A 14256-nucleotide genomic window follows, 5' to 3' on the forward strand; every position below is an offset into this window, starting at 1 on the left:
AGAGGGAAGAGGTGAAATGGTATGGTTGAAATAAACACTTGTGGAAAAAAATCTCCTTTAAATCAACAGTTCAAGAGTCCTGTTTAAAATTAAGAAACTATAAGGACATTAATTACAAAATGTTGTATTGCTCAATTTAAAACCTTAAAGAAAGCCTAATTTTGAAGAAGCCTCTTCATAGTTCTCTCTCTTGATGCATAACTTCCACGACAGTGCTGTCAAACGTAAGTATTACTTTGAATGTTAAATTAGTAGTTATATGATTCATTTAACCACTACATGTGGTAAATTGGAAAAGTAATGCTTTTCCAAACTTGAGACCTTCTGTATCAACAAGACACTTGTTGCCATAATATTTGTCATTTGTAGCTGGAGCAGCTTGATTAGGGTCTTCTAAGGCTGCCTGTTCTAAAAGTGTGTCCTCCAGTGATACAGCAGGAACTCAGAAAATTCACCTTTTCTTTGCTTGCTCTACTTTTAAATTAATATACATTTTAAGATCTAACAGCTAAAATATTTCTAGAAAGCAGCAACTTACAGCACAAAACTCCTAAACATAATATCAGAAGTAGTAGCTTACCTTATTTTCTTCCAAAAATTTCAATTTGATAGATACATCATTACGCATTTTGTCATATTTCTCCTTATGCACTTGAAACAGTTGTTGTGATTGTTCAATCTTTGGCAGAGTGTTTGCATCACGAGGGCCAAGATTCAGCTCTTCCAGGTCTGTTCGATAAGCATCATATTCAATCCTGAGAAGAAAGAGGAGGAGGGGAAAAAAAGAAATCTAAAGGCAGTGTCTCAAAACTGACCTCACATACAGGGCCAAGTACAACAGAAGATGAACAAAACAGTTAAGGGCAGAAAAAATAAAAAACCCAGGCAAGTTTTTTTCTTCCTCCTCCTATTCATCAAGGAAATCCACCCTGAAGTATACTGTATAAGACAGCCTCAACAAGCACCCTCCCTCTTCTGCTCCTGTCTCAGCCACATGTTCTCAGCCCTATTATGTATGGGCTTCAGCAGTAAGAGCCTTTCCTGGGACATCTCAACCAACTAACCCAGATAAAGACAGCAAATATTTTTTAGGTCATTCTTCTGCTGTTGAATCAGTTCAGTGGAGAGTTTGTGTTGAGTGTAAAAGACACACCAAGAGCACAACATCCCCTTTAAGCAGATGTTTGAGGAACAGCTCACTTATAGCAAACTCTGACCTAAAGGATTTTCAGCATGCTCCAGGCTTCTCTATATGTATTAACTGGAACAGTTTTATAGTTCTTCCACAAATAGTTCTGTGACGATTTGTCTGTCCTATGGAAAAACAGGCTGCAAAAAGATGATGCGGCCCTGCCCAAAGCTTCACTCTTCCTTCCATAGTTCTTTGTAGCTTTCACATAATGGGACCCAGCATATCAGCCAATTTTAATGGGACAAACCGCCCTATTTTTGGCTTTTTAAATATGCTTTCTTGGAAACAAATCAGGATTAAAAACTGGTTATAAAACAATTTTTCAGTTGGTGTAACTGCTCCAAAATAAAATACAACATTTGCAGAGGCAAAAGGAGTCATATTCACAGGGCTTTTCCTGATTCTCACTGCCAGTCTGATTCAGGTTTTATTTAAAGAGTTTATGGCTGAATTCCAAAAAAGGAAACAAACCAATAGAGAGGGAGAGAAGAGGGGAGCAGATGAATGCTAAAGTGCAACTGGGGACAGGACAGAAGAGGTACAGAAATAAATGTGACCCGTTTTCACACTGCAAAATGAATCAGGTAAGTGAAGAATCTTTGTAATTTATTTGCCTTATTAAAATGACAAAATACTTGATTAATGAACAGAAAGTAGTGAAGGTTTTTCAGGAGTTAAGAACTATATATTGAAAATGACTGACCAAAACAATTGTAGCAGATGTATTTTGTATACATTTTCAAGGGGATACCTGGAAAATGTGTGAAATAATTTTTTTTTTAAATATGTTGGTGTAAAAATAAAGCAATATCTTATATACACATAATAATTCTGCCTTTCATGTCTTTTGAAAGTTTATCTAATTATCAAAACAATAACTTAAAATTCTGCTTATAAATAAGCATTAGAACAGAACAAATAGAAAAGGGGGAAAAGAACTTCAAGAATCAAACGATTTGCAAGTTCTGACCTAAAAAAAAGAAAAATCACAAAAAATTATATGCATAAACTCCATCCTTTGTCGAATTAAAAGAAACACACTTTATCCTATTAAGTGAAAGAAAATCAGAATGGAACCACTCATCAGAAAGGACCACAAGTCCCTGGCAGGAAAAAGGAAGTTGGCTTTAGAGTATTATGCCATATCCAAAAGTAACCTTCTCCAGGGCAGGAAATCTACTGCTAGATGTTATTCACTAAGAAATTTCTGTTTCATTTTCCCCTTCCTGACCAAGCCTGCAACTTCTGCATAAAAAGTGAAGTGTTAATTGTATGCATTGTGCATCAACAGAAGCACAAGACTAAATGTTCTTCAGTCAAAGAGATTATTTTACCTATTGCAATGTAGCTGGATAAAAGGGTTAATCTTGCACTGTCACGCTACTTAAAAAGCCACCTTAATCTAGCACGTGGGAAAAAATAGCTATAATTACTCCTACAGCTAATGAGTAAAATTAAGTTTACAACAGGACATTCACAAAACACTTGAAGATACGTGCAATCAGTTACAGTTAACCATAAACCCTAATTATATGAGAGTTGCATTATAAGGCTTTTATCTGACAGGTTAGTTACTCCAATACAAGGACTAAGCTGATAAAAAACCTTCTTTCTGAAGATTAATTGGTATTAAAAAGAGCTAGACACAGGAGATAGCTACCTGGCACTTTCATACTGTTTCACAGTCAATAACGTATCCTCAATTGTTTTATTCACCAATGTATTCACACTGGCAATAAAAAAGTTAATAGCCCCGAGAAGTGTTTCTCCATTTTTAGCTAGAAGTTTCTGCGTATCTGCATTGTAGCCAAACTCCTCCTATAAACAAAGAGCAGAGAAAACAAAGCTGTAGATCAATTGAAATCATAACATTCATCAGCATCTATATAAAAAAATGCAAACACAGATGTGGCAGTTATTTCACTTCTGTTTGGATATGATTATGATTAAACCAATATGATTACAATACAACATTCAGTTCACAGTTTTTACGAAATTGCTCTAACATCAGTAAAACATGGTTTACAATTTTGTTACTATGTGTGATGTTAAATCCTATTCTATAATGTGACTTGTCTGCACTCTAAAGTCTTAAATGTTACTTAAAAGTAAGTGTTAATGCAATCTTCACATTGTCATTCAGCAGGGTTTTAATTTGGGATCTCATGTGGTTGTCTAGGTAATGCTTTAATACGAACAGAGACACCCCTACATTAAATACAGTAATGTAAGTAACTTCACAAGAGCACACAGCATTAATTAGCTATTAAGTTTTATTCTTACATTCTGGAAAAGAGCACTGCAAAAAACCTCAACATCTATCACAGTTTAATAGGCTGTAAATAATTGAAGAGCAGCGCATTATAATGAATAGCAAATAAAAATTTTAATGTAGCTCAGCCATAAATTTCAAAGGGACAAGGGCAAAATTATTTCCAAGGCATTTATATCACATCTAGATACATGTTTGTTCATGTCTCTTTGTTAACAGCAGTGTAAGCTGACCAAGGCTGCAAAGATTTTCCTAATGCATGGATGCCAAATGAATCCAATTATTATATTTATGTCATCCATATGGCATCTTCATATTCTACAGATGGGAGTTCTCACAAAAGAGTACAATCTCTGGTTGTAGTGACTGTAAAACATACTAGGTTCATATTTGGAACTTGGGTCTTTTTAGACTTCCACAGTGCCAACAACTGACTCAGAAGTGCTGTATTCTCCCAGTTTCCTTTCATCTGTCCAGAAAATGAACACCAAAGCCAAACGATATTTCATGTTAACAAGTTCATAACAGTATGGGTAATGGGCAACGGTAAGGGAAGAATCCTCTAGAAAAGGAGGTGCAGTGGAAGTGAGCAACTGAAGAAGAAGAAAAATGAAGAGAACTTATGGCAAGTTTTCATAAGATAAGCCCTGTAAACACCACTAAAGATCTATAACCTTTGCTTTGCGCAGCTGCTTGGATAGCAAAAGCGGTCAGTTAAATAGCTACAGATTTTGCTGAAAAAAACCCAAACCAAAACCCCAAAACCAAAACAAATCCCCCAAAATATTTTCCAGCTGGTTTTGCTCTAACATTGCCAGCTACGCAGCTAACACAAGCCCTAGCTCAGGGAAGAAAGAGGAGCATGCTGACAGAGAGAACAGCTGTATGACTGCCCCTCTCAGCAGCTTAAGTCCCATCTCTTTTCCCTCCTGCAGGCAAGACTGCAATTAGTTTTCTAGCTCGTCCTCTCACTCAGATCATTGCAGACCCAAATGAGCAACACCACCGGTTCACAGGAGGGAGGTAAGAAGGATGGGACTGCAGTGGCCTGCAGTACTAAGGAACATAACCAACAAAACTGTCCTTCTAATGGCTCATACGGTTTCATACAGACTTATGAGTTTTGTCCATGACCTCTGCAGATACCTCTTATGAAACAGACAGCAAATCCTTTCTGTATCAAGAGTTTAGACTCACTTCATACTCTATGCACAGGTCAATTAAATTGCAATTCATATGTCTATATAAGTAGAGGCACATAAGCCTGGAACCAGGAGTTATTTTTGTATCCAAAAGAGAAACAGCAGCACATTCACATTAAATAATACCTCTGCAGATACCACATTAAAATCATATTTTGTTATCATGAATAAAATAAGAAATATTACCTTGAGATTTTTTTTTAATTTTATTTAAATTTATGTACTGTTATCACGTTAAACATTAAAGACTAACTGCTTGGAAATTTTACTTTTAACCTTGCACAAGTTTTAAAGTTATCCAAATATCCAAGAAGTGTAGGCCAGGCTACAGATGGTAATACAGTACAGATAAAACAGGGGAAACACAAAGAGGAAAGAGACAAACATCAGGCAAGTCTCCAAGAGGCACAGGTTAGATAACTTTTATTACAGCAGCAGAAACCTTTATTTGATTTTCATCAACAGCGCCATTCAATAATCTACACAAGAGATGAATGACGGAAACAAATTCCAAGACCAGTACAAGATGCTGAAAGAACCTGGAAGATCAGTATTCCCATTAGAAGTTATAAGCTAATCATGGGAAAAAAACCAACATTCATTAAACGAGTATGACGCCAGATTTCATCCAAGTTCTGGAAGAAACATCCAGCTTCAGCACGTATTTCATAACAATCAGTAAATTTTGCCACAAACCACATGCCCGTATTTGTGTCAAGAGTAAACTGATTATTAAAAGCTTCTTTTAGCAGATAATTTAATTTCCTAGCTGCTAGAAGTGCTCTACATTCACAGATTTTCATCTGTCAGATTAATATTAAAAATTCCTGTATGCCAGTGTAGGAGTCAATGTTTTTCAGCTAGCTATCACTTAAGGTTCCTCTGTGTAAGCAAGAACTCCACCTCCTCCCTTAAAACTCAATGGTAAAAGCCAATTAAGAAAAGACAGATGTTTTTAAAATCACAGAGATAATTTGAGCTGTTCCAGCAGCTATGTTTTAGGGAATCATAAGCCACTTAATACTAGTTTTCCGAAGGATCAAATTGCTTTAACTTTGCAAGTACAGAACAAGCAATATAAAAGCAGGCCAGCTACTCTACTTTGTAAGCAACATCTACCTTTTCTCACTTTACAGCAGCCAGTTTTATTATTGGCATCAGAAAATGCCAGTGTTACATAAACTTCTAAACCACGGAATCATAACAGCCCAGATATCTAAAGATTGCCTCTCTTGCTCAGCAACTCCAGACAACATAAGAATACAGATTAGTCCTATTAGTAGGAAAATTCTGATTAAAAAAGGACTTTGAGATGAAATCAAAATGCTTAAATATGGTACAGAAAAATAATTTACTCACATTCAATGTGCACAAGTGAAGTAATGTGCCCTAATCTACTTACTCCCAGGCACATTCCCCAAAGACATCCTGTAATTGAAATTACGTAATACTGTGGAACACTTTGATGACATTTCATTAGAAGCAAAATTAATAGTAAAATGCATCTTCTCTACAAAGCAAGGCTGTCAGTTCGTGAGTCCAACCATCAACTAGAGGCAAACGTTTAAGAAACAAAGAACTACAGTAATTTCAATAATTTCCTATAGTTTTAAGTGAATTACATAGGCTTTTGACACACAGAGCATGTAATATATTATTAACTACAATGTTTATAAAAGTTGCTGCTAACTACTATATGCCCTGCACAAGTCATTTAGGCTTATCTTCATCTCTGCCACTGTATTTTTTTAACACTGTAAAAGTCTTACATGAAGTTCCAATGATTTCAAACTCAGGTCAGCAAATGCATCTCCAAGTTGCCTTTGGGTATGTACCATCTGGAAGAGCTGCGTGGACAGCGTCTGTGCCAGTCTCAAGATATGTTCATATTTTTTTTTGTTATCTCTCAATATATCGATTTGAGCTTCTAATTCCAGATCTACTGTTCTTGAGCCACGACCCAGTTTTTCAGAGATGATCTGACGTGTACACTGCAGAAAAAATATTAAATTATAAAGAATCAAGTATATTCGAGACAACACAGCATACACCCATTTTCAGCTTCAAGGGACGTATAATTACACACAAATTCTTTCACAATCACCCCTCCCAATATAAGTTTGCACAACAAACTGAAAAAACAACACACTCTTTACAAGTTTATCAGGACTCAGCAAGAACAGTTGGACAAGTCTCAACTCCTACTAAGATGAATATTCAAGTTAGCAAATCAAGAGCATAACTAATTGTTTCTCAAGTAAAAAAACACTTATCTCTTTATAGGTTTGGTGAATCTCATTAAGTTAAAAGAAGCATTTTAGCCTACTGCATTGAAGTCAGTTAATAGGAGCATTACTATTCTGCATAAAAATATCTAGTTAGTAATCTTTTGGGCTTTGTCTACCAATTATCCAATTCCAGAACATCCATGTTGTGCTTTCCAAAAATGTTATTTTTGAGTATTTTTTAGGGGGGAAGTCACAAGGTGGTGGTTTTCAGCAGGTTTTTGAAAGCTGACTAGAAAACTGGGAGTTCCTACTAAGAAACACACAAAACAATACAAAAGTATTAAAATGTACTTCTTATTTACAAGTCTATAAAATAGAGATGATTGTGTCAGAAAGACTTTCTTTTCCGTCATAAGTCAAATTCTTAGAAATTCGCAGTTCATTAACACAGTAAGCAGAAAATGTGCTCTTACGAGGCCATAGACACTTCCACCCTGTGTATGGCTGTGACAGATCAGGCTGCTACCACATTCCACTTAGCTGTGACCTCTGCCAGAGACTGAAGCCCAGCTTGGCAGTGAGCCACCCAAGATGCACACTGGGGTTTCCCTTGACTGAGACATAGAGAAGCCTTTTGCAAAGCAGATGTGTAGCAAAGCCATACAATTTCTCTGTGAAAAGCAGGAATTATTTACTGCTATAGTAAGTTACTTGAAGTTAATCTCTGGTCCCAAGAGGTGAAGAGATAATCAATATAAACAAACTAAAAATTATGGCAGAAACAAAAATTACAAGGAAATAAACTTAGTAGTCAAGGCCACAACTACTCTGAAAGGACCTAAACTAAGTGCAAAGTTGCTATTTATTTTTGTGAAATAATGCCCAAGCCTACCTTATATTATACTCCCCAAACACACTATCAGCACTGGATTTCACAGGTTTTCCAGTTCAAGGACTTTTGCTTATTCCAGTCTCATGTCCAGAGGAGACACACATTTAACCTGCTAGAACTTTTATGTCCTTTCTAAATGTAACAGATGAACACAGGAAAGACACAAGAATGATCAAGCAGAACAAGCTGGTCATGACTCATAAGCTTGAGGTCAGAAGGTACAGACTATTTGGGCAACTTAATTAGATTCAACTAATTCACGAGAAAAAGCACAGCTAATCTGGGTGATATTTGTCAAGCATCAGAAATTTGGGAGAGCATAACAAATCGTAATATAGAATACACGTTTACCACCAAAGTCTCCAACAGAAATTGCAATATACAGCTTAGCAATACATGTTCTCAAAGCATAAATAAACCTTTCACTAAGAACTATGGAAGTAATGGCCAAATTTTGGCTACTTTGCAAAAAAGCTGAGGCACACACATGCACACCTCCATGGAAATGCAGGAGAAAAATCTGAATCATGGAAGGCAACATTTCTAGAAGCAAGAATTAATTACAAATGAAGAAATTATTTTCAACCAAGGGGTATTTGCTTCAGAAGTTACAGCAAAACACCTAAAAATGGCCACCAGTGACAAGTTAGGAAAAACCAGTAATTGGAAAGACTTACACTGCATACTTTGTTAAACTCAGATGTAGTGAAAGATAAAGAAGATATCCCTATCTGTTTTGATTACTCCGGCTCTAAGCAGACTAGTATGAACACACAAGTTGCTGTATATTCTCACTAGCAAACAAAGAAAATTCTACACATTAATTCCATTGTGCTTTGTTCTAAAAGTATCTATAAAGAAAACTGTTATGAATAAGACCATGCTACTCAAAATGAAGTCACCCAATGCAAAGCTTAAGAAAAACAACTCAAAGAAAAAAACCCCCACCAAAACACATTAAAGAGAAATATATTTTAAATTGCATATGTTGAAAATGAACAGAGAAACTACTGGGCAAGTCTCAGAAATAAAGGTTCCACTAACAGCCCAGTACTAGAGAGGTTTGTAAAACAGGCTCTCTTTTTTTTTGCCCCTCAAAGTTTAGGAAGTTGTATGAAAAACAAAAAGATAAGCTTTTTGTTAGAATTGCTGAAAGTCAAGAAGACTCATGACTTTCCTATGCCTAAATCTTGTTGCTAAACTGAAAATCTCTTTCTCATCCAAAGGGGAAGGGTGGGGCAGAAGAAAGAACAGAAAAAGATCTTGTCAGTAGACTAAGGAAAGAAGGGCAATTTCTTTTGACACTAACTCATGATTACTAGGGAGCATACGACTGGGAAGAGTGACAGGGGACAACAGTTGCAAAGGCATTCACAGATGGGAATGGCTTCTGAACATACCCAATAATTTAGATTTCACAACTCCTGATACAGACACCATGGCATAGGAACTACTCATATAAAATTCACAAAGAACTTCCTAACATCAAGTTTCACCACTAACTCCACTTGTAGATTAATGTTTGGTACATTGAATAGCAGGGATATTAATCTCAGTGCTGACTTCCTCCTAACCATTTACTCCTGCCCTTTATTTCTTCATCTTCTAACCTATGAACAATTAGCTATTATGAGATAAGGAGGAGACTTCTTCCCATGATCTTCCTGATGGAAAGCACAAGAAGCCACTATGTCCACAAACTTAAATACTGTCCTTAATATGCATTTTATTAAATATGCATTTTGTACATAGTCTACTTATGAAGGGCTTTCAAATGTACAGCATCTCCAGGTCCATTTCCATAATACTCCCTCAACTCAAAATGAATTCATAAGGTCTCTGAACAATCCTATTCCTCCAAGAAAGAGCGTACAAGAAGTCAATATGGGATTCTAGACAGACCACAACTGACATATCTCCTTGGGCGTGTTTGGGAATAGATTTCAAGAAAACATTCATTTACTTTTCTGAAAGTGCTAGTCTTTGTTTGCTATGCTATAAAATGGTGGGATTCTGAAGTTCAGGGAGAGGGGGGTTTAAGCCATGAAAGAAATCTAAAAATCCAGACTTTGCAAAGGCTACAGCCAAAGAAAAAATGCTCTGAACAAGGATCCAAGACCACTTTTCCCAGCACTTTTCACTACTCCTCTGCTTGTTGGTTCATGTCAGGGAGTTTAGAATCATTTTGCAGTTGAGAGAGACACTAGGAGATTTTTTGTTTTTTTTCTAAATCAAGGTACCAAAACGACAGAATAAGGTCAAGTCCTGTCCCATTTAGTTGTGGTATAAGAGCTTCAATCCCAAGAGTCAACATTCTTGAACAGACAGGAGAATTTTAAAGAAAGGCTTCCGCTGAATAGCATGTATTCCAATTGGACCACAGCACACTCTAGAGCAGCTGAATCACAGAATGGGTCAGGTTGGAAGGGACCAACCACAGTGGGTCATCTGGTCCAACCTCCCTGCTCAAGCAGGGTCCTCATAGAGCACAGGGCACAGAACTGTATCCAGACGGCTCTTGAATATCCCCAGCGAGGGAGACTCCACAACCTCTCTGGGCAACCTGTTCCAGTGCTCGGTCACCTGCACAGTAAAGAAGTTCTTCCTCATGTTCAGGTGGAACTTCCTGTGCAACAGTTTTTGCCCATTGCCTCTTGTCCTGTTGCTTGGCACCACCAAGAAGAGCCTGGCTCCATCCTCTTGACACCCTCCCTTCAAATACTTATAGACACTTATGAAGTCCTCTCTCAGTTGTCTCTTCTTGAGGCTGAACAGGCCCAGCTCCCTTTCCTTGTAAGAGAGATGTGCCAATCCCTTAATCATCTTTGTTGCCCTCCATTGGACACACTCCAGGAGCTCCATGTCTGTCTTGTACTGAGGAGCCCAGAACTGGACACAGCACTCCAGTGGGGCAGGATCAGCTCCCCTGACCTGCTGGCAGTGCTCTTCCTAATGTACCCCATGATACCACTGGCCTGCAACTTCTGCAGTTGCTATGAAATTTAGATGACAAGAAAAGGAGAAAACCTAGAAGCCATTTAATTAGACATTAAAAGAAGGAAACTTCTGATTCTAACAGAAAGACAGCATAAACATTTATTATTGGGTAGAATGTCTCCATCTCTGCTTCCCATTCTATCTGGGGAAAAAGTCCTTATCCGGACTTAAAGATCACTGGAGGGATTCAGACTTTCTTTTCCACAGATTCATTTCTTCATGGTTTGATAGAGATCCAACTGATGCACAAACCACCTCTCCACAACTCTGTCATTTAAGTTGCAGGCATAACAAAAATCTGTTTTTCAAAATTTGTCTTTATTTAAAACTCTTGACAGGAATATATTCCCTGACAATTGCTCCTTATCTGATGGCTTTTTAATGACAGTCGCTTCTAGTAAACTAGTGTGCTTTAAGAACCTTTTCATTATTCTTATGTTATTAGTTTAATTTCATCAAATCCCAAATGATCACAAAGAAGCAGCATATAAAACACACATGAATTTAAACAACAATTACAACACTAAGAAAAAACAAACAGCCAAGACAGAACATCAGAACAGCAATTAAGATATACAGAACTTGTAAATGGGTCTGATGTTTCCATCTCAGCTAAAATTTTATTGTATCAGCAATCAAATCAAAAATGGCAAAAAGATTTAATTGCAAGCTTTAGTGCCGAAATCTGTACATTCTGAATGATGAAGGGGACATTAGAAACAGAACATCCTTTATCTTGCTAAATCAGTAATACCTATGAAAGATTTTCCACTTAAAACCAGGGATTTAAAAAGGCTAACAAAGAACGGCACCCTTGGAAGAAAACTAAACCCTCCCTACACATTCTTGCTTATGCTCACTACAACAACAGATGACTTTGATACAGCTCTGGTCCTACCTAGTAGCAAACTCATTTCTAGAATACATACATACATACACACACAAATACATGGCTTGCATACCTTGTAAGTGTTTAGGCTCCACTTTCTCACCAGTTCCAGTTTCTCCATTGCTGGATTCTTTACTTCATCTGCTAACACAACAGGCCCACTCTTCTGCTGAGCTCTGCTCCCTGTGTCAGACAAAGCAAAGGCCTTGGATTGGGGGTTTTGTTTGTTTGTTTTATAAAGGATTAATAGGAGGTATGTAAGATTTGTGCAACTGGACGTACGAAAGCAGAGCAAGGTGACAGTAAAAGCAGAGCAAGGTGACAGTATGAACTTAAGATGAATAAGCAGATCTCAAAATCACTTCCAGAAAGAAAGACTTATTTTGAAACTGATATAAAACATATTTTATATCCCAGTATTTCTTGTAGTAATAGGCTGCACAAAGCTTACTGAATGCATGTTTTACTAACCAACCTTAAAACAGCTTTTGAGACATTTATTACTTAAGCTATGTTTTAAAACTCCAACAGTTGAACACCCTGTTGGGCTTAGCCATTCTAAAAGTCTGTTTACAACCTGCAGACCATTTAATGAAAATTATTGGCATATAAAAAACTGTTGTCCCAAAGTACAGGGTTTTTTAATCTTTTCCAGTGAGCACCATCCTTTCCAGAAGATGTGTTCAAGCAATATCTAACTTACTTATTTCAATTTTATTAGCTCATTGTATTAGGAACAATTAATTCTACAAACCACCAGTATGGAAACATCAACAAAGAACAGATTTAAAGTAACAGACTAAAATATCCAGGGCCAATCACTACACATAAATTGCCCTTACTTAGCATTTTCAAGCTAGTATGAGATATCATGTGAATTCTATGTTTTAGTTTTGCAAAAGTAATTCCTAGTGTCCTAAATACTAGAAACTGCTAAAAATAGTAATTTTTAAGCAACATTTTATTTTTTCATGTACAATTCTGACTACTCCCAACTCTAATCCCTACTGCTACTTACAGTCACCTTAGTCTTGCCAAGTTATTTATGTAAGCAAGATTTTAGAAAAGAGTCTATACAGATGCCTCAAGATACTCCTTTAGCATCCTACTGTGTTCTTTACATCTTCAAAATGCTGTGCAAACATAAAGTAACTAACCCTCTCAACACCCTTATGAGGCAACTGAGTAAGTTTTCTCCTTTTATACAGGAGGAAACAGACTAAGATGTTAAGTAATTTGCCCAGAGGCACAAAATGAGTCAAGTGGCAAAGCCTAGTTTGGGTGTTGTGAATTCCTAATGGCTGCCTCCATAGTCTAGTCGATTGGAATATGTGATCCTTTTGGAAAAAAAATCCAAAAGTTTCAGCTTTAACCTAAATAAATGATTTTGGTCTCTCCTATTTTAGCTGTTTTTTAACTGTTTGTTATTATTAATATTTGGTAGTTATATTTCTAATTTTATAGAGTAAAAGCAGCTGACAGAGAGGAAAGCAGAGGTTACTTTGTGAACTGCTAAAAGTCAGAAATGAGAGCCATCAAAAACCCCCAGAAGTTGAATTTCCAACTAATAGTAAATCAAATTATTAGAGATGTGGAGGGGTTAGTACACTGTCAGCAGAGACGAGGGCGTTATCCGCTCAGTGCTTTGATACCTGTGGGAATAATTAAATCACAACCTTGTCCAGCCAGTCTGCTAGCTGCTGCACTGCTAGGAGATATAACAGATGATTTGGGTGATGCTGAGGAACCTGAAAAGGGGACATTTAACCATGAAAATCCATCATCTTCCCATAGAAATCAATGCACGCTTTTACACAGACATAGGTTTTTTTTTCAAAACAAAGAAACATTTGCTTCAGCAACAATAGAAGCATCCACAGAAAAGGTGCTGGAATTTCTGATGGAAATGCTTTTTAAGAGGTGTAGCTGTCCATGTGAACTACGCCAAGTTTTCATGATTTAATCTTTTTCTCTACATCATTATGACAATTTTTTTTTCTGTAAGAGTAACCAAATCACAACTGACAGCTTCATCAGTAAAGTACATACCATAAACAGAAAATTCCGTGTACTATTGTTATATACAGTTTCTACAGCTGAAACATCCTTTTTTAGGTCCAGGTAGATTTGCTCTGCACTGTCACTGAATGGTACTCAAAGCATTAAGAGGTGAAGCAAGCTCTGAAATCTCAGCCAGTTTCAGATACACTGAAAGTGACATCCACTCTTAAGTCAGTGTAAACACGCAGCAATAAGTTATCCTGAAGATCACAGGAGTCATTAGCTCTGGAATCGTGTAAACTCATTCCCAAAAGAAAGATTTTACATCACTTGCTTTTTCTCTTAAAAAAACCCAACCAAACAAAAACCAACTATCTTTAAATGACATGCACTCTGTGTGTTCTCTAAGCTGTTTCAGGATTATGCTTTTCAGAGCTTTGCCACTCTTTCATAACAGATAAATTTGAAGTGGCATCCTTATGAAATTTTCAGGATTTAAAAACCAACCAAACAAATTAGCTTTTTCTCTGTAGTGATGAGTGACCCCCATATTGGGGGGGAACTTTTATTGCTTTTGTTGAAA

General features: G+C 36.8%; 1 protein-coding gene across 1 annotated transcript in view; it reads right to left on the reverse strand.

Annotated features, from left to right (window-relative positions):
- Positions 1-562: 562 nt before the first annotated feature.
- ARFIP1 (ADP ribosylation factor interacting protein 1) overlaps positions 563-14256 on the reverse strand; it is a 34845-nt gene continuing 21151 nt past the window's right edge. Inside the window, exons 5-9 of the mRNA XM_027677158.1 lie at positions 13325-13420; positions 11746-11855; positions 6436-6657; positions 2853-3010; positions 563-755 (exon numbers count right to left, since the gene is read on the reverse strand). Coding sequence (XP_027532959.1) covers positions 563-755; positions 2853-3010; positions 6436-6657; positions 11746-11855; positions 13325-13420 — 779 coding nt within the window. The remainder of the gene's footprint in view (positions 756-2852; positions 3011-6435; positions 6658-11745; positions 11856-13324; positions 13421-14256) is intronic.

Source organism: Neopelma chrysocephalum, unplaced genomic scaffold, assembly GCF_003984885.1.
Source record: "Neopelma chrysocephalum unplaced genomic scaffold, ASM398488v2 Primary Assembly neopelma1_42b, whole genome shotgun sequence".
Classification (NCBI taxonomy): domain Eukaryota; kingdom Metazoa; phylum Chordata; class Aves; order Passeriformes; family Pipridae; genus Neopelma; species Neopelma chrysocephalum.